Below are 26,876 nucleotides of genomic sequence, written 5' to 3'. Positions count from 1 at the left end.
AAGCCAAAGCTACGATTCGGAATGTTTCAAGCAAACTTCTCGTGAGCAAAATGGCCTGAAGCTGTCTACCGTGATGCGGCCGAATGCCGCCATCTCAACGCCTACGCTCGGGTGGTCACGCGCAACTGCGCTAGCCCTCCCCTCAGCCCTCTCACCGTTTTCACTACCCTACCTCCCCAACGACTGCAGAGGAAGCGGCCATTGCACTCGCCCTCAAACAACGACCAACCTCGCCCAAGTTAGTCAATGACTCCAAGCTGGCCCTGCTGCATTTTGTACGGTGAACCATCTCTTTTGAAGCCCATCCATCATCTAGAGTAAACCACCCCAAAAGATTATGGAGTTGGTGTGGGCCCCTGCACACACTGGGCTGCCAGGAAGCGAACATGCGCATGGCATTGACTGCCATCGCACATTCCGCGCTCATGCGAGCACCGTCCCCTGACAGGGCGCGCGGTCCCCGTTCAATCACGTTCAATGACAGTTTAGAGCTATACCGACTCATTCGTCGTACTATCTTCTCTCCCATTCGTCTATCCTCACCACACCCGTTATTGGGGACTCTTGCAGGCAGACTACAGCTCACGCAAAGCTCGTTTACACCACATCGGCTCCTCTTCATACCCATCTCCCAAGTGTCCCCAATGCGGCCAATGTGCCACTCTAGAACACTCCATGTGGGCTTGCCCTTACGACCCCTTCTCTCACATCTTCAGCAGCGGGATATGGAGAGGGGCGTTGGGCAGTTCTATCCAGAAAATTCTGAAGCAAGGCCGGTCGATGGAAACACGGTTTCTATCGAGCGGCCGTGTCTGGAGGGTCATCTACGCAGAGCTACTGAAGTCGCAGCTGGCCTTCGCGTAGCTGCCACCAACCCTCGGTACCCGTGGCTGCGATTAATGTTTCCCCTTTCTTTCTCCCTCATGAGGTTTGCACCATAGGTGGTCCAAACAACGCACGTGTGGTGGCGAGTGTAAGCCGGAGATTGGCGAAAGTTATTGAAACGGGGATCGTGAGCTTGGGGATAACCCGCCACTAAACGATAACTTTTGGGGGGAAGATTGAAGTGATGAAGGCTTTCGCAATAGGCGACGAAGCGAGCGTTTGGAAATGCCTATGGTACTTTGGCGAGCGGAACGAGCTTCGGAGAGTGCTTTCCAGGGGAATAGTCAAGTGGTGGCGGGGCCTGCCGCAAGCGTTGTGGGGTTACGTATGCACTCGGCATACTTTCCCAACCCACAGCCATCTGTGCTCAGTGATCCTGTCCAACGAGTGCTGGCTGCGACGGACTCGCTGTTCGCAGGCACAAAAAGAGAGTAGGCAGCATAGTGAAATATTACGGGCAGCGTTCATTGCTACATTTTAAATACGGTCCTGCGAACAGGGTAATGGTAGAAAATAATAATAACACAGGGGCGTGCATTAAAGACTCTACAGATAGGCATGGTTCGACTCAACGATAGAATACCACAGCAACAAGGCACCCGACGCCCCACATGGCCAATGTCGTTGCATCAGGCGTTCCCGTGGTGAAGAGGCTGTACGCATGTCGTCAGAGCTGACGCGGTAGATTGTGGCCTATCACGGTAAAGTCGGGGTGCGAGACCCGGTTATAAGGCAAGTCAGGGGAGAAAATGATGAAAGGAGATTTTGCTTGCCCAAGTAAACCCGACCAGAATGGGTGATACTATTCTATATTCGAGTAAGCAACCGTGGTTGTGAAGGACAGCTCGGCAAAATGGTCTCGCGTTAAAGCAGCAATCTCCGCACATTCATCACACAGCTCATGAGCAGATCCACAGAAGTTGCAACTTGGCTTTCGCCTGCACATTCTTCGAACGTTCTAAGGAACCCCCAGATTTTTTTGCAATCTGTCCAGGTGGAGGTTGATGTTAGCGAATGGCGGCTTGGTGCTTAGGTGAAATTAAGCTCCAGTAGCCTGCTTGATTTGAATTAAATTGGTGTAAAATCCTCACGCTAAACCGTCTTGTCCGTGATACTGATGAAATTGATTAAACTATTTTTTTTTTCTTCAAGCATTTCCGAATTTGTTGTTTACGTAAGACACGAGGCCTGCTGTCAGTCATTTTATGCGTGAAGTACGGTCAGCGATTCTTATTAGGTACAAATAGGCGTGGGTGAACGATGCGTTAACTCCACGTCATACACAATGATACTGCCAAAGAAGAAAAAGGTCGCACCATGTGCACCAACGTAATGTCCCTAAATTCACGTGCGAGAAAGCGTGAGTGCGCATGTGGTATTAGCACTGCAAATAACACTGCTACCAGAACGCGAATGCCTGAAACTTCCCCAAAAAGGTGGAAAGCGGGTCACGGAGTGTTTTCTGCGGCTACTAGTCGGAAACAGCGGCAGAAAGAAGTTATCTGGCACCCGCGCATACCTTGAACAGTGACGCGCCAGTCCCTTGCGAGCCAGAGCGTCTTACACAGCAACAACATTTCAGAAATCGTTGTCGAAATGTTTCTAGTCTACAACCAGCATGGTTACTAATCAACCTTAAAAACATAACTGCCCCCACTTTACTTGCGGAACTTGATGATAGGACCCGCACAAAATTTAACGATATAACTCACAGCTGAAACCTGGAGAGAGCCTTCAGTGGCGTTTAATTTCATTTTTTTACTTTTGCACTCCAACCTTCTACGAGAAGCCAAATTTGCCGAAATTGTTTTGCTTTGGGAGGGAACACGACGAAGGGAGCTGTGGCGGCTTTATAATTTATTATTAACGGGAAAGGAGCTTGAAATGAGCGTGGTAATACGTGAAGGCATGAAAGTGTCTTTGGGAATTCCAGGAGGTTGGACAGTGGCAGCTAATGATGGTTATTAGCAGCACAGAGTGTCTATTCTAGGTGTCCCTATGGCGTTCTTCGTGCTTCGTACCCACTTAGACAAATTATTGTCGTCAGAATTGACATAACCAACTACCCTGTTTTTGGTCTGAGTAGCTCACAAGCACGATAGCTCCGGATGCACTGCACGCGGAGCACACAAGCCTGACAATTACACCTTCCCGCGAATGTGCCTAGAGATGTGTGTGGTTGGAAAAAGAGAAAAACAAAAAAAAACTTTTGAAAAAAATTTTGTTGGTTTTTTCAACCCGCACAACATTACAATGACACGCTTACTTTCTCCGGGGAACGTTGCTGTGATGCGACCGATTTCCCGTGAGCAAAAAGCTATTTAAAATCAATAGGTTTACGTAAAATTGTGCGTCGATCTTTAGAGCGCAAGCTATTCTGGGAAATTTCTGCTTTGGCATGTAACAATTATATCCTTTTTAATGTTTGACTGAAAAATTCACCGTGCCCTTCAGCCCCTTAAATCATTTGAAGGCGAAAGACGGGGATTATCGAGGCGTTCTTCACTGCTGCATTGTGTTTGCGATGCCGTCACGTTCACCTTGTGATGAGGAGTCGCTGCAACAAATCAAGACAGGCCAATCCACCGAATTCTACGGGTGTACCTTACGAAAGACGCAAGTTTCGAGGAAGAAGAGGTGGGAGGAGTTGTTCGGCCTCGGAGGCAGCAAGACGGCCACCCTCGCGGTGTAGGACTGATGACCGTCGCCAACGCTGCTGTCCGAGCGCCCACCCGGCTGCCAATGAGACGACGGCCATCCGTCGAGGTGTAGCCCCGACTAAGGTCCCCGACGCTACCGCGAGAAGCCGGTGCGCCCAAGGAGAGAGCGGTGTTAGGTGGCACAGAGCGCGGGCAGCGATGCCTATCGGCGGAGCAGGCTAAGCTCTCTCCTCTGGCCGGTAGCCATCGGCCCCCACCACGTTCCTGGCCAGTGGGGCAGCCCATCTTCAATATACTACGGCCACGGGCTCCGTTGAACCATCACTACTAATCGTCGATCGTAGAGAAGTACCTCACTGATTCATCCGTTCGACACGGTCATCGTCGCAAGAATATGACTCGTGCTATTTACCTCTGTCCACCCTCCTCCGCCCCTGAGTGTGTTTCCGCGTCTATTGCGTACGTGTGCTTAAGGGTCCATTCCGCTGTGTGCGTATCTTACGTTAATATTTTTGGTGTGTGTGCGTGTTTTGCGAGAACGTAGTCGGGGTTCGTGACTCCCTACGCGGTCCGGCCAAACATTCCTTACACACGTTTCATCCCCCCCGCATTCGGCCAATTCGTGTTCTGTCGTGGCACGGTACATGGTTAGTGCTGTAGTTATTTACACTCGTCTGGAACTCTTGGCGACCCGGTTGAAAATGCCATTCTGACCACAAGAAGTTTCTAAGTATAATTTGTATCCTAATTTTATTTTACAGGGCCCGTAAGTTCGATTCATTCTTCTGGTGGACAGCAATTACGGTCACTTTTCGCGTTTGATGAGACATTTAATGGTTCCGCCTTTAGAAGGATGTCGACTTGTTTAGAGATCTGTGCGGAATCGTCTTCTTTAAATTTTTTTATTTTTTTCTCAGAAAAAATCATAACAAAACGTTAACCCCCCAAACGTTCATGTAAACGTACATTTCCAAACATGCCTGTCACGTGGATCTACGCCGGCAAAGTTTGCCGTTGCGTTGCACCGAAACATCTGTGAGTTCTCCCTAAATGGCGAGACACAAGACAGTACAGGGTTCGTCATAGCCAATTGGAATTAAGGTGCTGTTTCGCGGCTACAGAAAACGCCGACACCGGTTTTCGAATCAGTGTGTCTTTTGTGTTTCTCCATCAAACGTGACGAACGCACTGCACAAGCAAAAAGCTGTGTAATGAAAGGCATACTTATCAGAACCACCATCCCCCGACCCTCGATGACGCAATCCTGAAAATAGAACTCGATTTACCACCTCTTCACGAAGAGTGGCGCCGGAATGGGCATTGCCCGAAATGGTGCAAACAGAACTACAGCTGCCACAAGCTCAGAACGATAGCGTGAATTCCAACACAGCAGTTCGTCATTCTGTGTGGTGACACATTTTATGAGGCGTTAGCACGGGCCAAAAATAGATCATTTTTTACGAGTGCCTTTGCATTACAGGGACTGCACACGACGTCAGACAACCTCATGTTCCAACAAAAATAAACAATGGGGCATGAAAAGAACTATCGATCGACGAACGGGGGAACTTTATAAAAAAAATAAAAATTCTGCAAGTAGGTGCGTAATCACACCTAAACAGCGCTGACGTTGAGACGAAAAGCAGAGGAACACCCGACGAGCGCGGATCCCGTGCTTCTCTGATCTTCGTGCTGTCTTTTTCGCTGTTTAACATGTTCGCTTGGTTCATATATCGCCCAGTTTTGTAATTAAAGGGTCAGTGAACGCCTAAATAATGTGCAAAATTGATTCGACCGCAATCGATGTTGACACTACCTCACAGCCATCACCATTAAACCTATCACTTGCTTTCGCGTTTACCTAAGCTGCGGTTGATATTGGGGGTTAAAAAATTGAGCAATCATCAATTACTTTGCAAGTGTTAAAGCTAAAACAGGGATGAAGTATTAGTTTATTACCAGTTCCTTGCTAATTCCGTGTTAACATACCGAAGTATCCCGGCAGTATTATGAACACCCTATTCCCTGTCGAACATAGTTCCCAGTGTTACGGCCGTAGAGCGGTCACAAGCTTGTGTGGAAGCAACAAGGCGTCAAGATGGGTCATGTGTAATTGAAGCCCGAGTTTACACCTGTGAGGTAGACTTTGTTTAATAAATAATAAAGGATTTCATGTCTAGGATTTCTACATCAAAACGCAAAATAAAGTTTTCTTTTATATCTGAATGACTACGGATCGATATGTTTCTTGAGAAGAGAAACTCTTCGAGGCTTAGACTGACTGCAAAATCCGATGTCTATTTCCTATTGAGAAACTCTTATCCCGGGCATTTTCAGGAAAACTGTATTCGAGGTTACATTAGTGGTTAAAACTGCTTTTAAAATTGTGCATAATTCATGTTATACACGTTTTATCTACTTTATCGTTTTTATATTTAGTAATCAATTATCATACATGTGTTCAAGTAATAAAAGAGAAAATAGTGTGACTCGGGCTGTCCCTCCTTCAGATAGTTTAGTTATTTTTCTTTAAACCTCCCACTCAGCATTTTCATTCTTCATATATACCCCCTCTCAGCATTAAACATTCCCCTCGAACCTTTCTCCCTAGCGTAGGCGGACCCAAATTGAAAGTGGTGACGCCAGAAAGCGAAGAAAAAGAAGGCAGCTTGAATGGAACTATCATCAGTCCCGGCAGGAAGGTGACCGTGGTCTTGTCCGCCAGTTGCCAACGCGGAGCCAAGAATCGGGGCTTCCACATCACCTACGAGGCGCAGCCCTCGGAGACATCGGACGGCAAAGGTACAAGCACGTCCGCTGACAAGATAGGTGGCCTCGATCAAGGTTTGTGACTCATCGGCTTCTGCTAAGCCTTTTTCCCCACAACGACCATATTAAAGTTGCGGTGAATGTGTTTCGTTTCGCAATAGTTTGGTGCAATGCTTTGACGATATCTGCGCCCTTATAGCTTACATAATTTTTGAGGTTTGATAAACAATGATGATTTATGTGCCTCAAAATAAAATGGCCTGCCTCATCTTTTTCATCATCATGTTGAGCTGCCCCCTAATTTTGCGGCATGATGGTGTGCTTGACCCCAGCATTGTGAGGTGCGGGGGCACCTAAGGTAAAGAGGTGGAGCAAAACTTTGGACAGTGAAGTTTAGCTGGTTTGTGAGCGTGATCCGTAGTCCTGGACTACGCTGATGCGACCCGCCGTCTTCTCCCTTTCACCAAGCCAAAGCTGATTGCGGAGGGTAGAGGTCGCAAAGCCAGTACAGCACTGCTGGCGGGATAACTTAGATAACTTAGATTAACTTCCGTGCTTGACTGGGTTGCTATACTGCAAAGTAGATTGTAGCTCGGAAGCCGCAGTGCGCACAGAACCGTTGGTATATTGCGGCATGGATGACATGTAGACAAGTGGCGCCCGGATCATTTAAGAAGGGCACCAATTCTGCCCTTTATCCTATGATCAGTCCCACCTTCCCCATCGAAAACTATGCGCAAGGAGAGGAAACGAAACGGGCTCTTCTTTCCTTTTGGCCTAGCGATCATGAGTACCGTCCAATACGCAAAAGGTTCCAGTAGCCAAAACGAATGGGTGACGAGAGTTTCGTTTGGATTTTGAACAAGTTCATTCTAAACGTTGTTCAGTAAAGTGTGCACACTGTGTACGAAAATCGCAGCTTTGCGAGAATACTACATACTTGGTAGAGTGTTATTTATCAATCCCTATACAGTCGACGCTGCAATGGATGACATAGGCCAACTACAATAAATATGTAAATTGGCACTTCCTCAGCACACCTGAACAGCATGATTTGTACTGAGAATACGTTGATACTCATGTGCCTTCTCAGTGTAACACAAAGGTCAAAATGGTCACAGAAAGGACAGCACTGCAGCAGCCCATGTCCGGGTACAGTTTAATGACGGCAATAGCTCATTTAGTTCACCTCTCCACCGAAGCGCCGGCCCCCAATATGTGTGCACGGCATACCGTTTTGAAAGGAGATGTCGCTTTATTCATGACATTGCCTACTTTTTCTCACGTAGTTTGTTTCTCGTCGCTGCTGTAATTTATAAGCAGATTAAGTCTGAAAAATCACTGAACCAACTCCTGTCATTTTCGAAAGGCTCGCCGTAGGGCGCGCTTTTTTTGCGCCGCCTGGAGGAATATGCGGTGGGCTGCGGTAATAAGGTGCACTTGCGGCTTCCGTTGTCGTTCTTTACCTGTGCGCGGTCACAGTGAACTGTGATCTGTGTTGTTTACGCGTGGATCTAGGCTCAACTTTATCATTTAAGGTAGCAAAACAAAATAATTCTGAAGTACAGAAGTTTTAACACCATTTCGTAGGCTTATTGTACCTCACAAAGAAGACGTTGCAGTTGCAGTTTTTCTACTATTATTTCGCGGTCGGTGTTAAAGCTAGGGAAGGGAACAGGAAATTCTTCGGGGTTTAAACATTGGCGCAGCTGGAACCAGATGCACCGGAAATATTTGCTGTTGCTGCGCATAAAGCGTGGACAACCCGACCCCCCCCCCCCCTTTTTTCAATCGAAGGGTAGCATTTACAAAAGAAAATAGAACTCCAGCACCGCCCCTTATATATCTCGACGATCATCTGAAGGAGGTCAATACCTCAAGATAGGTAAGGAGGTCAATACCTCAAGATAGGTGCATTGCATGGTCCCGCAAATTTCCTTTTATCCCTTTCGTACGGCTTTAAGACCTACAGGATGTAACATGGGCCTTTTAAAAACATTCGAATTGCATCCCTGTACCTAAACAGCTGTAGCTGTATTTCATATTACGTTGGAGGTATAGTCTAGAGTGTTTTTCACTTTATTGAAAATTAGCACAATCTGAACCGGTTCCCGGATGGTTACGCTAACCTTGTCAACTTGAAGTAAACAGTAACTAAACAAATCCCGCCATACTGAAGCCGCTCTTTATCAATTAGACGCAATGCAATCAGCACAATAATAAGACGTCGACACCAATTTGAACATGCCTTATCTAACGTTCGCTCGTACGAATTTCCACACATGTATTATTATCTTCCAACTTTTCTTCCTCGTACGCCAGTACGCCGAGAAATCTTGGAAGTTTACCTCAGCGTAATTTATGACTGAAATTCGCATGGCAGACAAGTCCGTCAACGTACGGTATTCCAATTAAATCTATCTTCCTTTTGCTCATCTATTCCTTCTTGTGTGTAAACCGTTGAGCGGAAGCAATTTTTTTAGAAAATTGTCTAAACTTCTCCAGTGATTACTAAGCAGGTTGCTAATTCTTTACCTAAGAAATGTGGTTTTCCGTACTTTCAAAAAATTTCCATTCAACTGAAGATAAATATAGTGCACTCTTCAAAAGGGTTGAGCAAGCAGTCCTTTAATGCACGGAAAACCATAAAACTTGTATTTGAAGAAACGCAGAAAATCCGTATTTTGCGTTGTTCTCGCGTGTTTCAAGTTGTTTCTTTTTTCGTTTTTTTTTCTGAGAAGATGCAAGCGTAAAATAAAAGACGTGATTTTCGCTCCCTCGACAATTCATGATTTCCTACGTGTCTTTGACATTTACTGTAAGGTTTCTCACCCGTAGGCGCATGTGGGAAGCCGGTGCTTGCAAATCCAGGTGACGCAACAAATCAAGAAGGGTCCAAAATAGTTCGTGGCAACGATGCCAAAATCGGTGCCCACCCGTGGCAGGTGAGAAGTTCTCAGTAACACTATTCTTTGGTTTGTGCCTTCTGGGAAACATATTGCAAGCATCGCCCCCATTATGTGATATCAGAAATTTGAGTTTCAAGGTAGTTTCTTCAAAGGTACTTTCGACGTCAGGGAGCATTGACGGTGTATGTTGCTACGTCAGACTTGAGGTTGTTTTAAGAGTAGTCATTGTAGTATAGAAACCAGACCGATTTTATCGGTTATGTCATAGTCAACCCATATTCTGTTAAACAACAAAAGCAACTGAATATATGTCCAAACTTACCCTAGATGTAGCCACACGTCATGACCTCCTGTGAAATATAAATTGTGAAAGCGCAGCAAGGCGTGAGTCATGACATGCTTGTCCACGCTGTAATTATTTCATCATATTTTCTATAGTCCGTTTAATTTTCTCTGCGGCCACGTAACAATAGAATTGTAGTGACCTACACTTTTTTAGTTATAGAGGTTCACTGAGGAGAGAGAGAGCGAACGGGAGCGTGCATTTATATATATATATATATATATATATATATATATATATATATATATATATATATATATATATATATATATATATATATAGCGAATCAGAAAATGGGAAATGAGGGGCTCCGTGCAAATAAGACAGAAAATAAGGGTTGGCAGTCAAGAAAACCTCGGAAAGCAAAGGGGAGGTTGTGTTTGGTCATAGAAAGAGATAAAGAATTTTTTCAGTCGAAAAGAAAGTGGTGAAAAAATGCCCGCCGGGTGGGATCCGAACCCACGACCTCCAGAATACCGGTCTGGTGCGATAACCACTACGCTACCGGCGGGGCTGTTTCCCCAGCACTTTCTCGGGTATTTATGTCAAGTACTTTTTGTTTCCTACACTTGGGGGTGGTAGCCAGCGCCACTCGAACTACTCGGGGTGAAGAGGACCTTCTTTTTAACCCCCGGGCCGTGACTCGAGTGTCTACGACATGTCGAGAGTGGTCGACTGGCGTTGAACCCTCTTAAGCTCCCTTTGGCACCAAGACTGCCAGAACAGAGGCCCTCGCTAAGCATGTAGCGAATCAGAAAATGGGAAATGAGGGGCTCCGTGCAAATAAGACAGAAAATAAGGGTTGGCAGTCAAGAAAACCTCGGAAAGCAAAGGGGAGGTTGTGGTTGGTCATAGAAAGAGATGAAGAATTTTTTTAGTCGAAAAAAAAGTGGTGAAAAAATGCCCGCCGGGTGGGATCCGAACCCACGACCTCCAGAATACCGGTCTGGTGCGATAACCACTACGCTACCGGCGGGGCTGTTTCCCCAGCACTTTCTCGGGTATTTATGTTAAGTAATTTTTGTTTCCTGCACTTGGGGGTGGTAGCCAGCGCCACTCGGACTCGGTCCCCTTCACCCCGAGTAGTCCGAGTGGCGCTGGCTACCACCACCAAGTGCAGGAAACAAAAATTACTTAACATAAATACCCGAGAAAGTGCTGGGGAAACAGTCCCGCCGGTAGCGTAGTGGTTATCGCACCAGACCGGTATTCTGGAGGTCGTGGGTTCGGATCCCACCCGGCGGGCATTTTTTCCCCACTTTCTTTTGGACTAAAAAAATTCTTCATCTCTTTCTATGACCAACCACAACCTCCCCTTTGCTTCCCGAGGTTTTCTTGACTGCCAACCCTTATTTTCTGTATTATTTGCACGGAGCCCCTCATTTCCCATTTTCTGATTCGCTACATGCTGAGCGAGGGCCTCTGTTCTGGCAGTCTTGGTGCCAAAGGGAGCTTAAGAGGGTTCAACGCCAGTCGACCACTGTCGACATGTCGTAGACACTCGAGTCACGGCCCGGGGGTTAAAAAGAAGGTCCCCTTCACCCCGAGTAGTCCGAGTGGCGCTGGCTACCACCCCCAAGTGCAGGAAACAAACATTACTTAACCTAAATACCCGAGAAAGTGCTGGGGAAACAGCCCCGCCGGGAGCGTAGTGGTTATCGCACCAGACCGGTATTTGGAGGTCGTGGGTTCGGATACCACCCGGCGGGCATTTTTTCACAACTTTCTTTTCGACTAAAAAAATTCGTCATATCTTTCTATGACAAACCACAACCTCCCCTTTGCTTTCCGAGGTTTTCTTGACTGCCAACCCTTATTTTATATATATATACTGAAAGAAATGCCGGCAATCTACAACGCCAAAGGAGGCATAGGGGAATGGTTAGATTATTTTTCACTGTTAGTGCCGTTACATTGTTATTTTATTATTATTAATATTATTAGGCGAGAAAGAAAGAAAGAAAAACACGCGCCCAGAGTGGGGACCGAACCCACGCCTTTCGATTAGATCTCGAATGCCTTACCAATTCGGCTATCTGGGCGACTGTGTTGTCCTTCACTTTCTGGGGTATTTATATTTACTACAACTGTATCTGACGCTTGAGGGTGGTAGCCAGCGCCACTCAGACAACACGGGGAGAAGGGGACCTTCTTTTCAACCCCCGGGGCGTGACGCGAACGTCTACAACCTGTCATAAGTGGCTAACTGGCGGGAAACCCTCTTATGCTACCTTGGCATCAAGGCTGCCAGAACTGAGGACCTCGCTAATCTTTCGCACAATAATAGGGTTTTAAAATGAGGGGCTCGTTAGGAAATACTGAAAGAAATGCCGGCAGTCTACAACGCCAAAGGAGGCATAGGGGAATGGTTAGATTTTTTTTTACTGTTAGTGACGTTACATTGTTATTTTATTATTATTAATATTATTAGGTGAGAAAGAAAGAAAGAAAAACACGCGCCCAGAGTGGGGACCGAACCCACGCCTTTGGATTAGATCTCGAATGCCTTACCAATTCGGCTATCTGGGCGAATTGGGCGATAGCCGAATTGCTAAGGCATTCGATATCTAATCGAAAGGCGTGGGTTCGGTCCCCACTCTGGGCGCGTGTTTTTCTTTCTTTCTTTCTCACCTAATAATATTAATATTAATAAAATAACAATGTAACGTCACTAACAGTAAAAAATAATCTAACCATTCCCCTATGCCTCCGTTGGCGTTGTAGACTGCCGGCATTTCTTTCAGTATTTCCTAACGAGCCGCTCATTTTCAAACCCTATATATATATATATATATATATATATATATATATATATATATATATATATATATATATATATATATATATATATATATATATATATATACATATATATATATAGAGAGAGGGAGGGTGTGCTACTTGAGAATGGGTGAAAGAACCAAACAATTTGTCCTAACAAATCTCATGTCGTTGTTAACACTGGCGATGTTTAAAACCCTGAAAGGGGTAGTTCACGCAAATTCGCGCCGACAACCAAAACCTTTACACACCAAGCAAAATGATAATAGCATCTTACTTAATATAATGGGAAATGAGTTGTGCATAATTTAATTTGCTGCATTGTGTTAGATGTCACCGATCTACTTTTATTGAATTTGGCCGAAAGACGATGACCTCACCATTGAAAGAGATGAGCATTGAGGACTGCTTTATTTCTTTCAACCGGGTTCTCTTATAAACCGGCGTATAGTTCAATACACTGAATTATACTCTTTTTTCTTCGTATACATGCTATCTTGACGAGCGTTGGATAAAAGGTGATGGAAAAGCAATCGATTGAATGTAGTGTTTAACGCACCGATGCAACGCAGGCGATGAGGCGCGCCGTAGTGGAGGGTTCGGGATTACTTTTGAAAAAAACTGGATGTCTTTAACGTTCGCCGAAATCTCGTACACACGGGCGTATTTGCTGTTAGCCTCCATTCGAAAAGCGGCCGTCGCGGTCACGCGAACCGAACCCGCGGGCTCGGAAAAGCATTCTAATATTCGCAAAGAAATTACGCATTGCAACGCACTGTCCTATAAGTCTCTTTATTGAAGGATGGTTAACCTAAACTTCACGCAGACATTGATCCATTCGGTCTGGCTCTTCGTGCGGAGTGTGTCCGTACAGCTTGATTATCGTAGTGAGCGTCTCCATTTTGCATCACAGTGCCGTAAACGATTTCAACAGGAAAGTGATTTACGCCGGGGTCCACCAAGATCAACTGACGTCATATCCGTCACGGAAATGACATCGCCAGAAAAACTTCGATTGACGCGGCGGCGCCCGGATTCAACCCACGAACTCTTCCGCCGTGACGGGAGGTACCAAAAGCTCTCCCGAGTACGCTATGAGCAGACGCGTGAATAGGGCGACAAACGCGCCCAATTTAGGAGAGGCGCCGGGGCACCGACAGTTGGCGCCTCGATGGCAGCGCCTACGTGTACGGGGGACGCGCAGCATAAGCTGCGGAGAAGCCGATTTGCTCGCACGGTCCGCTGCAGCGTGTGTTCACCAAACGACTCGCTGGTAACTCGTTTGGTTTCGTTCGCACCGCCGTGGTTCGCACGAACGGTTTGCGAGCGCCTGTGATTTCAGACGGATTTACGCAATGCTCCGACGCGTGCAATCCGGTGTCTTAAGTTGATGCGTCTAACGGTGCAATACCGACAAAATATAAATAGCGACGTGCAAGTTTATACCGATGCACAATAATTATTCAACCGCTCCTGCGAAGGTACATTTCAGTTTTGTGTTTTACTGGTTTCGATGCAAGAGGGAACAACCACTTTTTTAGTAATATACTATAACCCCCCCCCGTGTTCGGAGTAGAGTAGTTTCGGTGTGTCGGATTTATAAATAAGTAAATAAACTTTCCGGCCTTTCTGTTCTCTCCTAGTCATTTTTCTCTTCACATATTGGTCTAGGATTCATTGTTAGGGACTCCATACTTTCCACGAGCTTCGCTGATTAAATCACATCGCCCAGATGAGTGGGTGTTCTTGTGTAATCTACTTATAAACCTTGCTCTCTTGCACGCCCTTGTGGATTGGGGTTGCCAAGGTCTTTTCTCTCGCCTATCTTATCTAGCGTAGATTAGTCCGGTGGGATAACACGTTCAACGTTCATGAAAACCAATGAAGGCATGGCTTTTCAATGTATGAAGGCGTTCATTTGCTATTGCTTGATCGTGCCTGAGAGATTGCAGAGCATTATTATCTTCAAAGGTAATCACAAGTGCAGTTCCCCTGTCTGCAACGTGCACGATATATCTGAGCGGGAGAATAATGTAAGGAACATTAGTACATCTGTTAAAGAAAAATCGCGTCTGAAAGAACTAAAAAATATTCCCTTTAGAGGTAGGGGACCGCTTGCAGTGTAAATATGGCACAGACATTTTTGCATGCTGAAAACGCCTCCGTGACTGGTGCCCTGTTCTGTAGCTGAATAATCGATGACCTTCCTCAGTTTCGCTCACGCAAAAAATGACGAGACTGTGGCTGCGATTTCGTGCGATGAGGCCTTATCGAAGGCAAGCAACGCGAAGGCAAGCAACGCAGGTTACTGCGCAGGTTTGTCATTTTTCAGCCATACCATCTGACATGATGAAACTACATCTGAGCGATGTCTTTGTTGCTCCAGAAACCATTGATTAAAACCGCCTATAGCGCTAACATTGTGGCTCCACGTTTCCGCCTAGCAACCATCTCCGCGAGTGTGGGATGTGCCATGCACAAGGGGTCTTTGCCGTACTAGATATCGAAATGATTGGTAGCTCCCACATGGGTCTCTCGCACTCAAATAGCTTTAACCGATGCCAAAGGGTTCTTTTTCAATGAAGAAGTCTCTATCTAGTCAGCCCTTTTAAATCACGGTGAGAGCACAAGAGAGGACTAACACAGAAATCAGTTTACAACAGGACAGGGGCTCCACGGCAACGGCCGGCTCACAGATGACGCCAGTTCTGTCTGCTGCTACTGCTGTAAACGCCCCCACGCATCACTCACGTGCTCCATTTTACGATATGCTGATTTTTCACAAAGTGGCGACACCCTCTGCTAAGTTTTAAATGTACCATACAACACATTTTGAGAAGTTTGAGATAGGTGGCGAGGCAGTGGATGTGGTAAGCGAATATATCTACTTAGGCCAAGTTGTGACCCCAGATTCCAACCATGAGGCAGAGATAATTAGAAGGATCAGAATGGGGTGGGGTGCATATGGCAGACATTCTCAGATAATGAATAGCAGCCTACCATTGTCGCTGAAGAAGAAAGTGTATGACAGCTGCATATTACCGGTACTCACCTACGGGGCAGAAACTTGGAGGCTGACTAAGAGGGTTCCACTTAAATTGAGAACGACTCAGCGGGCAATGGAGCGGAAAATGATAGGCGTAACATTAAGGGACAAGAAGAGAGCGGAGTCGGTCAGAGAGCAAACTGGTGTTGAAGACATATTAGTAGAAATTAAGAAGAAGAAATGGACGTGGGCAGGGCATGTAATGCGAAGGCAAGATAACCGCTGGTCATTAAGGGTAACAGAGTGGATCCCTAGAGAAGGCAAGCGTTGCAGGGGGCGGCAGAAAGTTAGATGGGCAGATGAGATCAAGAAGTTTGTGGGGATAAATTGGTCACAGTTGGCACAGGACCGAGGTAATTGGAGAATAATGGGAGAGGCCTTTGCCCTGCAGTGGGCGTAGATAGGCTGGTGATGATGATGATGATGACTACACATTGACCTCAACAGATATGCTGCTCCTGATGTTCTTTTAATCATTACAATAAATAAACTCAGCCAGTTCTTTGTGAGCTAGAAGCGTAACAGTTGAAACAGCTGCTTCGTTTCTACGTGCGCCTAGACTATTACGAGTACATACGGGCTTGCTTCTGTCAAAATACTATCCGGAAAATATCCCATAATTTGCACTGGCGCTATTGTAATCGGGAGTGAAATATTTCTTCGCCACTCATCGACTGTCCTTTGCGCAATCACATGGATGCAATCTTCTCATAGGAGTAATTGTATTCAGGCCATTGTTTGGTGTGTAGAGATGATCCGTACCATGACGGCTGCCTCTTCGTCATCTCCCTTGCAGGTTCTTTTGAAGCACGTGAAGACAGACGACCCGTTTTGTGGCGGAAGCCTTATCAGCCATCGCTGGGTTCTGACAGCGGCGCACTGCTTCAAGCAGTACAGCCGTCACGACGTACGTGTAGTCCTCGGGAAGCACAGTCTGGTCACCAGGGATGAAAACGAAATCACCCTGTCCATCAAGTGAGCGCAGAGCAGATTTGCCTGATGTCAGCGTGGCAAGGTGCGCTTTAGTAGGTACCCAAAAAGAACATGGGTGGCTTTGCGAGTTGCGGCTGCGCTTGTATGGTAGACGAGCTTCAGGCGATCACATAATAATTGTACCTATACGGTCATGTGTCAATGTGTCATGATTACGAAAGCATGGCACGATTTGCCGCATGTTCTATTGTGCATTGTAGAAAATCTGATTGCCTAGCTGAATGCTTGTTTAGTCGGGCACTTACAAAAAAAGTGTTAATTTTTGTTGCCAAGTGATGCTCACCGCACGTATATAGACCATATGGTTAAGTGTGGTGGTGATTCAGTACTTAGATTGCAGGCTGCTGCAGATGGTGTGCGCGGAGGGACAAAGGGGGCCCTTTGATGTTGCCGCATGAACAGAATGTGGTTCTTTAATGAGAACTTGCACTGTCTAAGATGACTAAGCAGCCGCTAGTCATATTCGCAGACATCTGCTATTGTGATATCATGTGCGGGTGTTAGTGTACGCCGATTTCATCAGGTTGCACCTTCTTACACAATCTGCAAGTGCACAACGTAATGATGACAAAATGTTCAAATTCCGTCCCGGCATGTTCCCATTATGCAATGCCACACGAACGAGAGAAAGGGCATTCAATGTTGCTGCCACGCACAGAGTATGCCGCTTTAAATTGTTTCAAACAATCCTGAAATAGTCCAGAAATGTGTATTTTTATTCTTCCTTGTCACAACGAAGAGCCATCTATGAGCATAAGCATATATTCAGTCCTTGACGCGTTCTTACGAATAATAACAGCGGAGCACGGCACCCACTGCTATTGCCTTTTATATTGCTACTTTTAGCAAAAGGTCAGTGCACCACTACACACATTAAAAGGACTTGGCCACTAGTTAAAATATGATAAATAAATGATGGCTGATGGGCGAGTACGAGATGGACGTTTGAATTGATTTCTGAAGTAACGTTCAAGTGCGAGGTAAGAATCTATGACCATGTCCGGCAGTTCAATGCGAGGTATATTAACTCGCTGAGACAACGAAATTCTTGTACCAGTTACGTGGCTTTACTATAAGATTACAATTTTCTTATTTTTCTCGAGAGTGGGATCATTACCTTCATTCGACGGGCAACCCGAATATGTGACATTCGTGCAGTGAACGTAGGAACGATTATGGCAGTTGCGGCTCGGCGCTGCCGCTTCAGCCATAGCAAGCTTCCCTGGAATCTCATCCAAGCTGCTCTTTTTTGTATCGATTGACTGATCTAGTGTTTAACGCCACAGACACTACGCCAGAGGTATGTGGCACGCCGTAGTCGAGGGCTCAGGAATAGTGTTCGCCTCCTAAGGATGTCTAAGTGCACCATAATTTTGCCTTCTATCATAAAAGTTGCCACCTCTGCTGTAATTTTTTTTGCAGCGGGGACCTTTCCTGCGCTTTGTTTTCTTGTTTGGCGACGCCTGTGAAAATCACCATAAAACTGCGAAAAATCACCATTCCACTACACCACTTATTGCCAAACCAAGAGCCAAAAATGCGATCGACAAGAGCATCAGCGAACCACACCACCAGTTTGACCCCCGGGGTGGCGGCAATATATGCTCCTAAGACCGATCCTAGATGCCTCTGGGGGTACAGTGTACAAACACCTATATCAAGGCGGCCGTCCTTCATAGGATCAGTATGATTAACGTTTTACGTACCGCAAATCGCTTCCGCTTGCTCCCTACCCGGGGTTAATTTTATTGATTAACAGTGATCCTTGCTTGTGAGTTAGTGAGAGTGGTTAGTTCGGTTATGTAAAAGCCAAAACATACTGCTCTCATGCAAAACGGCCGTATGGGAGAAGTATTTTTTTTTACACGCAAGCGGCCAAACTGCTTTGAATAAGTAAATGAATTTGTTAGAGCATAAATAATAAACAAATTTGTTCCAAGAAAATATACCCTGCTTCGTTGGGGATACGAATCACGAATTATACTTTGAACACAACCCCTGGCCAGTGAAGCGTTTCGTTATATCCTACCCTTCGTGCAAAGTACGAAGCAGTGCATAACCTGTCAGGAGTTACGCCGGGGCACCCAGGCATGTTTTCTTGCCTCCCGAAACGACGGCATCGTCTTACGTTGCCAAGCCAGCTACAGTAGTACGTGTTTTTTCTGACCAAATGAGCAGAAGAAAACTATCAAAATATTTTAACCATGCGCAGGAAACTGGTAATCCACCCTGACTTCGAGAACCGCACGCTAAACAACGATATCGCTCTTCTCGAACTACGGGCCGCCATCCAGTACAGTGCACGCTTCAGCCCCATCTGTCTTGGTGACGCCCAGTTCATAGAGCAAGTACGTTTTTTATGATGTTTTAAAACGGCGGAGCACTTAAACCCACGAATTGTTTTCCGCCCAATGTCGTTGGGCGCCACGCAAGTGAAATGACGCATACCTACTTAGCACAAATGGGTCAAGAATAATTAGTTTTCGTCGTGAAAACCATGAGGTCCGACAAAATCGGGAGAAGAAATTATTTAGCCAGTAAGTTAAAAAGATAAAAAAACGAAGAAGGGTGGGAAAATAAACCCAAAGTTAACTTTATTCGATTATTGCTAGCACGGCAGACAGACCTTCTATCCAACAAACAAGTCGACGGTGTAACACATGTTCATATGGCCTGGGCCTAGCTTTTTGTGCCCGGAAAACAAAAAGCACTGGCAGAACCAATGCGATCCTAGGCGTCGCAGGTTAGTCTCCAGCAGCTTTATCCGGTGATTTGTAGTTTCTCGCTTCGCAGCCAATGCTCATTTAGGAACTGGCCAGAAAGAGGGCAATTTTTGGTGTTATTTCACCTCAGCTGATTAAAACAATAAAGAAGTGCAAAACAAAAAAGAAAACATATACGTCGAAACAGCCAATGTGCTCACACGCACACAAATAAAAATAACTTGAAAAACAAATGAAAACCATGGAAAAACCAGAAGAAAAGACAAATAAACAGAAGACACACACAAGGAAAACTCTGGAGAAACATTGCTTACCACTTCCGACCGCTCTCACTTTGAGTGGAACTGTATTCATTTTTTATGAGACACTGTTGTATGGTTAAGCTTGACAAAATTGGGGTGGGGTGTCATGCTGCGCTACCTCAGGAGCATGTTCTTGTGCCCTGCCAATACCTGTTTCCTGTATAGAAAAGTATCAAGACAATAAAAAATTCGCGCCAATCCACCCTGCAAATGTGGTTGGAAAGCAAAGCTGCAAACGGCACCCACAGAGATTTGATTGATTGATTGATTCTAGGGTTTAACGTGCCGAAGCAACGCTGGCGATGAGGGACGCCGTAGTGGATGGATCCGGATTAATTTTGACCACCTGGGGATCTTTAACTTGCGCCGAAATCTCGTTCACACAGGCGTACTAACAACGATTACCCAAGCGACGTCACTTAAATTCACTCACGTCGCTAGCGAAACCAGAGAGAAGTGAAATGCACTTAACCACACGTTTTATTACTTCAAAGAGATGTTCTTGGTGAGATTAAATCAATGCATGAACGGTGGTTGGTTGAGGTGTATTGGTGTAGCGCATGAGTGGAAACTCTTTATAAAATTAAAGGGAGCTCAAACCCGGTGTTAGACGATCTCACTTCTCCATCTCTGCCGCCGCGGACCGAGGCGACGAGATCGGTGCAAGAGAAGCAGGAAGAGTAGGAGAAAATACTTCTATTCTGGTTTCTGAACGGCCCAGAGTGCGGCCCAGGGCAGTGGTTCCTTCACTGGTGCCCATTTGCAGTCCCCGCCGTCTGTGCTCCGCCCACCAGCTGATATTAAGGCTAGACAGCAGCATCTCCCATTGCTCTGGTTTGGCAGTTGGCGAAAATTGAGAAGGGTGCTCAGCTGAAGCTGGGTAGATAAAGCCTGGACAGCAGCATCTCCCATTGCTCTCGTCGTGTAGTTGGGGGAAAGAGAGGAGGGCACTCAGTGCTAAAGTAGCACACCCCGATAATGTAGTGGAGTGTTCCTATTTCTCAGCAAAATTTACATTCGCGTCGTAGCGATTCCGGTGCAGTAAATGAAGACGCGTCGGCTGTGGAAGGAGCTCGAATATATGAACTATAGGGTAGTTTGTTGTTCTCTGGAAAGGTCACGGTAAGGCGAAGGTAGGGTCTGTCTATGAAGGCAATGATGGTGGGTTATGTCCCTGAACGAGACAAGCGGGTGAGTGTCCTCGTGCAGCTCCATAGCATGGGGCGGGGGGGTAAAAGCACAGACTTGTTGGTGGGCGTATTTGTTGCCCCTCATGGAAGCGTGAGCGGGTGTCCAGATGAGTTAAATGGAACTGTTTGGGGAGTGGATTTTAGCACACGCAGTGCAGGTCCAGATACCCAACCTGACTGGTAATTCTGATAGGCTTGTTGGGAATCGGCGACTACCTTCCGAACCCCTGGTTGAGTGAGAACCAAGGCAATGGCTGCCTCTTCGGCTGCCGCGATGTCGTCTGGGGTCTTGAGTGAGGCACACGCAAGGAGGTTCGTTCTGGAGGTAGCCACGATGATGGCGTACTGCTGTCCTCGTTGTTGGGAGGTCTCTGTGTATCAACCTGCATGATCCCCACCGAGGGTGGTGTTTAGCACTTGAGTCCGTGCTTGTCGGCGACCCTCGTTGTGTGAGGGGTACATATTTCTAAGAAAAGGGAGTATTTTTAGCTCTTGTCGCCAAGAGTCCGGGAATACATCAAGCGGAGTGACATTCTGTACTGCCCAGCCAATCTGGTAAAGGATGCGGCGACCCGCCGCAGTTCTGCTCATACGGAGCTCCTGGATAGAAAGATGGCCATCTATCAGCTCTTCCACCGTGTTGTGGAGCCCCGTGCTAAGCAGCCTCTCTGTGTATGCACTCATGGGAAGACCAACGGCATGCTCAACCGCCTTTCTTATCACTGTATAAAGCATCTTTATGTATTCCTCGCCGAGAGGAAGACGTCATTCTCGAAAGTACAAAAGCTTGAATTAATCGAAAGGTGTCGGATTTCTTGAGGCCTCGCTTCTTGGTGGCAACCCGCCTGATTCTGTGTATGAATTGATTGATGCTGTGTTTAAGGCGCTGCAAGGATACGTCACTCTTATTGTTGGCCTGGAGATGTAGGCTTGCAGAGGCAGTATCTTGATGCTGGGGCTTGGAGTGATGGCCTGGCCATCAAGGAGCATTTGACTGTGTTCCTTGGTGTGCCGTTTGAGATAAGGCGGACGACAAGGAGCTGTGATTCTTTACGTGAACACTGGAGGCAACAGGATTTATCACATTGGCGTACTAGAAGTGAGATGCCATGCGTTGTTGTGAGCTTCCTTTAATTTTTACAACTCCTAGCACACGCGCAAGGCGCGCACATGGCCGCTAGATGTGCCATGGACAGAGCGCAGAGCGGCGCGAGAGGTTCCGTGACGCTATCACGTGGAATTCAGCGAGATTGCAGGGGGTAAACACGTAGAGGTGCTTGGTGAGTGCGCCACCAATCGTACCGGTCTCCGCGTGAGCTCGTAGCTAAATAGGTAAGCCAACGGGCTCTCGCTTTATTACTCTGTTAGTTCCAGGTTCAATTCCTGGCGGTACCAGTAAATTCTTTCATTTGGTCGCGGGAGTTCTCTGTTGATACCAACGGTCGCGAAAGAACCCCTGGGGGGTAGATGTAAAAAGCTGTGCTTTAAAACATCCAGGTCCATTATATTTCTATAGAAGACGGCCTATATTCGCCCTTGAAGTATGTTTTGAAAACAATGAATCTTCGTTCAAAACTGAAGCCTATTTTAAGAAGATCGCTGTAAGCCTAATCATTGGAAGCTGGCTTTTCTGCATTGTGTGTTGCAGAGTGAAGCATGGCTGTCTACGGAGAGAGTAGGGTTCCATTATACGGCTTTAAAGCTTGTGTTATCAAAAGTATTCGCGAAGCAGTTGTGGGAAACCTAGCTTCTAATACCGATGCACCATCAAGCCGAGTTTCATTTTCTTGTAATTATTTCAGTTAAGTTGCACAGCTCTATTGTTTCACCTTGCTATACACTGGGTAGAACTGGGTTTAGTATTTTTTGCGATCGTCGTTGTGTATCCCGGCATACCCTATCTGGCTTTGCAGGCAAAAAAAGAATTGTACAGTACACGTTCTCAGAACAAACGACTTGATGCACGAAATCCCTCGATAGGTATAACGAGCGCTAGAATCCACGTCGCGGCTATCAGCCATTCATTTAAACTCAAAAGACGGAACACTATCATTCTGTTGGCAAAGACGTAGGAAAGGGAGCTTCACTGTATTGGGAGAGCATATATAAAACATGACTTCCTTAGTTTAAAACGTTAGGGTGGTTGCGATAGTGTAAACTTCAATAAGAAGAGTAGAAAAGGTAGATGCGGTTATTCATGTGGAGGCGCCCACTTCTATCATGATTCCATTTGACATGACTGCTTAAAAATGTTGTGGCCGTTAACATATTGTGAATATGTCGTTACTTGAATAACGAGGAAATATAGGTGCAACTGAGGATTTTCATCTCACGGGAACGAGACCGATACGGTACTGCTCCATAAAAGTGTATACATCACAACATAGGTCAGAACACAAAAACAGCCGTCAAATATGCTCGAGGGATGGTTCCCAACTACGCTACAAAAAGTTGTTGCAGACTGTGGTTGGCATGCATTGCGTGTACGGTACGTAAAAGAGCAAAAACCAGTTAGAGATAATAAATGGAGTCTTCACAATATTATTTCTGCGCAATTTTATCACGAGATTATAACCACACGGAGAGTAAGTTGAGTTTGCGATTAGATAGTGTGGCGCGGTACTACATTTGAACGCAACATGGGTTTTTCTGCAGAGCACGCATTTGCGGTTGCCAGTTTGTACTGACCCTGTAGTACTGATCTAAATTATATTGACGAGAAAATGGTATATTAGGTATAGTGCTCAGATACGGTTAACTATTCCTCTTCATCATCCTCATAAGTCAACTGATGAACTCATACTGCTAGCAAACACTGGACAAAGGAGGAAATAAAGGATCTTTAACAACTTTTTCCAGTGTTAAAGTTCGAAAACAATATGAGTTCATTAGTTATTAACCAACTCGCCCAACTTTCCGCTTTATTGTGCTTATAATGCGACTTTATTGAGTGCTCCTGACAAATAGCACTTCTACCACGTTGTACTGAAGTGCTAAAAGTAAGTTATGGGCTCGGTAAATTTATTTGCCTGCGAGGTCCCGATGCGCCATCGTTCGCAGCCGTTGGCGGGTAGACACCGGTTAACTGCTTCGGAAAGCTAGTGCCAGTTTAATGCGGGATCGAAGAGTGAGCTCCCCAGAAGCCGGCTAATAAGCTCACCGTTCAGCCCGACCATTGCCGGAATGACAAACCAGACAGACTACTGATATGGCGGCCACGAAGCACTTCTTTCTCACTGGATATGGCCGAGCCTTTCCTTTTCCTATCTTTACCCCTTTTCTCTAAGATTCACATTCGCTGTCTTGGACTGCAAACGTCGGTGTTCATGTGACTTCGTTGCGACCGTGCATTTTTTTTTTCTTAACAATTCCTGCCTCCCTCCTGATTTCCATCCCGGTAGCCCCGTGTGTGGTCCTTCTGAGACCTGTCTTGCCGAAGAGAGCAGAACACACGCTCATTCGAGCGAACTTTGCTAGGAAGAGCTGCTCGGCCGGATGCACTCTGTAAGCCCCAATAACGTTTTAACCACCATTTGAGTGCGAGCTGTACTCTGAAGCGTGTAGGGATGGGGAGAGCGGAGAGGGCGCTCTTTGGTGGCGAAGCATGAAACAAGAATGAGGTGCAGGGGTGAGAGAGATGTGGCCATAGCCACGACCCTTCTCCAGAACCTTGGCCAGGCGCTCCGCTCCATTTTAGTTCTGCCGTCGCTACTGGGTTCCGGATGCCGCCCCTGCGAAAGGCAGGTAACCACGGCCAGAGTATTTGACTTCAGTCTTTGTAGAGAAGCGTGTGTAAATTCAAGTGACGTCGCATGGGCAATCGTTGTGGGTTTCATTTACAGCTTCGCAGTCCAACCCATTTCACAGCGTCGATTGGAGACAAATTCAATGCCATCCCGGTATATCACTTGATCAGCAGCTGGCTGTGCACGTGGTCAATATACTTGTATGTGTAACTTAGCCTCTCGGACTTCACGTGGGCCGCAGGTGCCTAGGGGCACAATGTTCATTCTACTCATGGTTTGTTTCTTTGCTACTATCTTTCTGAATTTCTCTAAGCGTGCAGTTGGTTTTCGAGTCCCCTCATTTTGGTAATAATCGTCTCGGTTTACCATAGCAACGCTCGCCACTGCGCGAACAGGATGGATGACGCAATCTCGGCGCGGCTGTGTGTCACCATGTTTGCTGCCCGGACAGATGGCGTTCCGCTCCCCAACACCAGTGCTGGGCTTCGCCAGCGGCTGGGGCCGCGTAAACATCAAGGGCCCACGACCGGAGAACCTGCAGGAAGTGCGGCTGCCCGTGCTGAGCAAGCAGGTCTGCCTAGAATCATCGAGTGCTGCCGTACGGAAAAAAGTAAGCGAACTACCGATACACTCTGAGTTAATTCACATCATACCACAGGCTGGCCCATTGCGTTATTATCGCTGGTAATAGCTGAAATATTACAAATATTAAGGATGATTTGTTTCCGTTATTTTAAGAGAGAAATCCAAAAATAAATCAGTAAGTCTTTTCCGTGCTATATCCTGCAGAATTGTTCCTTTCTTAGTACTACAAGGAAGCATCGAGACTAAACTGTACCATTAGAAAGCGGTACAATAAGTGAATATAATAATATATTGCAGCGTGTAAAAAAACTGAAAAGTGCTTTTATGACTGAACTCTACTGAGTACACGGAGAGTCAACAATGGCGACACAGCTGGGGCAAAAGCACCGGCATAAGGCCTTCCTTTTTTTAGCTATCTTTCGGGCTAACTTTAGCGGTATTGACCACATCGCCACTGTAATTAGTGAGGCTGGGCTGCTCTAGTGGTGCTCTGGTAAAATTGACATTAAAATTTATGCTTGCAAGCGCAGACAAAAACAGGACAAGAAGAGAAATGACGACACCGCGCTTGTGTCGTCCTTTCTTTTAAATGCAGAGCATTTCAGTAACTCACGATGTCACCCGCGTTGACGTCCGTCGTAGTCCGCACCGTCGTTGTCCGCACCCCTCCCCCTACACTATATAAAAAAAATACTACCCGGCGCCTGGTTTCGATCCCTCGACCCTGCGGGCAGAACGCAATGTACATGGTGCTCTACCCACTGCGCCACAAAGCCGACCCAGAATGGGAGGCTACGAACGCGCCTTATATCCTTGACTCATTCAAACTACGTCAAGAAACTGCTGATACAACGCATTCACTACCACCAACTCCCCAAACACTAAACGTTAACGCAATACACCCACCCCCTGTGCGACGCATTTACTCGAGTCCCCCTCGCGGGGAGATGGGCCCAATTTTTTTCTTGTCCTGTTTTCATATAGGCTGACCACCATGAACATACTCCAACTCGTCTAATTCGCTACGTTCTTGAAATTAAAAGTTTCGTGTGAGGGGTGGGTGCACTCCATAGAGTCGTTCCAGCACCAATCGTTGTGTCATTGCCTACCGTAACTATTTTTCTCCTCGTTGTCATTCATCAGTCGAACGGCCGTTGAGTTAGTGTAAGAACATAACATGTATTTGTTATTCAAAACGTAGCATTGTTAGTTTGTTTATATAAAGTAAAGCCACATATGTTGTAATTTATTTCTGAAAAAAAGTTTGCTGTAACTTCTTAAGTGTAGTTAATTATGATAGGGTTTATATCATAGAAACTGTGTAGGAACCTGTAAACACCTTGCATTCCTTTTGTGTAAGGACAATGCATGTCGGCGGGCCATTTGTCCAGTATGAGCCGACATTACTCCGTATTCTTTTATGAGCGAGATGTAAATGGGTAAACACTCAAACAGATTAGCAAACAAGTTATTATCGCCTTTGTGCAAAGATTTTGTAAAGTACACGAATATTATTGTATTGCATACCTTCATGGCATTTTGTTGACTAAAAAATGCACCTTTTTTGTCTCCCGCTTAAACAATGTCTTGTCAATTTTGGTAAAAAAATTTAAGGAAGCTGGGAATAGACATAAAAACAATGTAACTATATAAAAATGGTAAGCATTTTAATTAGGAAATGTTGTTACTTTTGTCTAATTCAACACGCGGTAAGGAAATTGCTTACTGCTACTCTTATGCATACACGGTGCGGCTTTAACCCATGGCACCGTGGGTGGAGAGGCGGTCATATCAAACTACTTCATAGTTTTACTGTGGGACTTATTTATTCTAGTGGTCTACAGAACTTTCATGAACATGTGAGTCTTTAGTAAGTAGATTCTATTTAAAATAGTTTAGGCCGATATCCATGTTGGATTGACCCTCAGCGAATTTCACCGAGCA

General features: G+C 46.0%; 1 protein-coding gene and 3 non-coding genes across 10 annotated transcripts in view; 2 read left to right on the top strand and 2 right to left on the bottom strand.

The window, feature by feature from the left end:
- The window catches only part of LOC144148806 (coagulation factor IX-like), a 48,690-nt gene that overhangs the window by 16,044 nt on the left and 5,770 nt on the right, over positions 1 to 26,876 (top strand). For all 7 annotated transcript variants that reach the window (XM_077680313.1, XM_077680312.1, XM_077680317.1 and 4 more), the window contains 5 exons: positions 6,162 to 6,389; positions 9,153 to 9,259; positions 16,190 to 16,368; positions 18,599 to 18,734; positions 24,799 to 24,957. In XM_077680313.1, coding sequence (XP_077536439.1) covers positions 6,162 to 6,389; positions 9,153 to 9,259; positions 16,190 to 16,368; positions 18,599 to 18,734; positions 24,799 to 24,957 — 809 coding nt within the window. The remainder of the gene's footprint in view (positions 1 to 6,161; positions 6,390 to 9,152; positions 9,260 to 16,189; positions 16,369 to 18,598; positions 18,735 to 24,798; positions 24,958 to 26,876) is intronic.
- Trnat-ggu (transfer RNA threonine (anticodon GGU)) lies at positions 10,005 to 10,077 on the bottom strand. The gene has a single exon. It is a non-coding gene; the product is annotated as a tRNA-Thr (tRNA).
- Trnat-ggu (transfer RNA threonine (anticodon GGU)) lies at positions 10,470 to 10,542 on the bottom strand. The gene has a single exon. It is a non-coding gene; the product is annotated as a tRNA-Thr (tRNA).
- Positions 10,739 to 10,811, top strand: Trnat-ggu (transfer RNA threonine (anticodon GGU)). Its single transcript has one exon. It is a non-coding gene; the product is annotated as a tRNA-Thr (tRNA).

Source organism: Haemaphysalis longicornis, unplaced genomic scaffold (genome assembly GCF_048455015.1).
Source record: "Haemaphysalis longicornis isolate Haplotype H1 unplaced genomic scaffold, Haemaphysalis longicornis Haplotype H1 scaffold_8, whole genome shotgun sequence".
Lineage (NCBI taxonomy): Eukaryota > Metazoa > Arthropoda > Arachnida > Ixodida > Ixodidae > Haemaphysalis > Haemaphysalis longicornis.
Note: the sequence above shows the minus strand (reverse complement) of the source record. Positions and strands in the feature narration are given on the sequence as shown.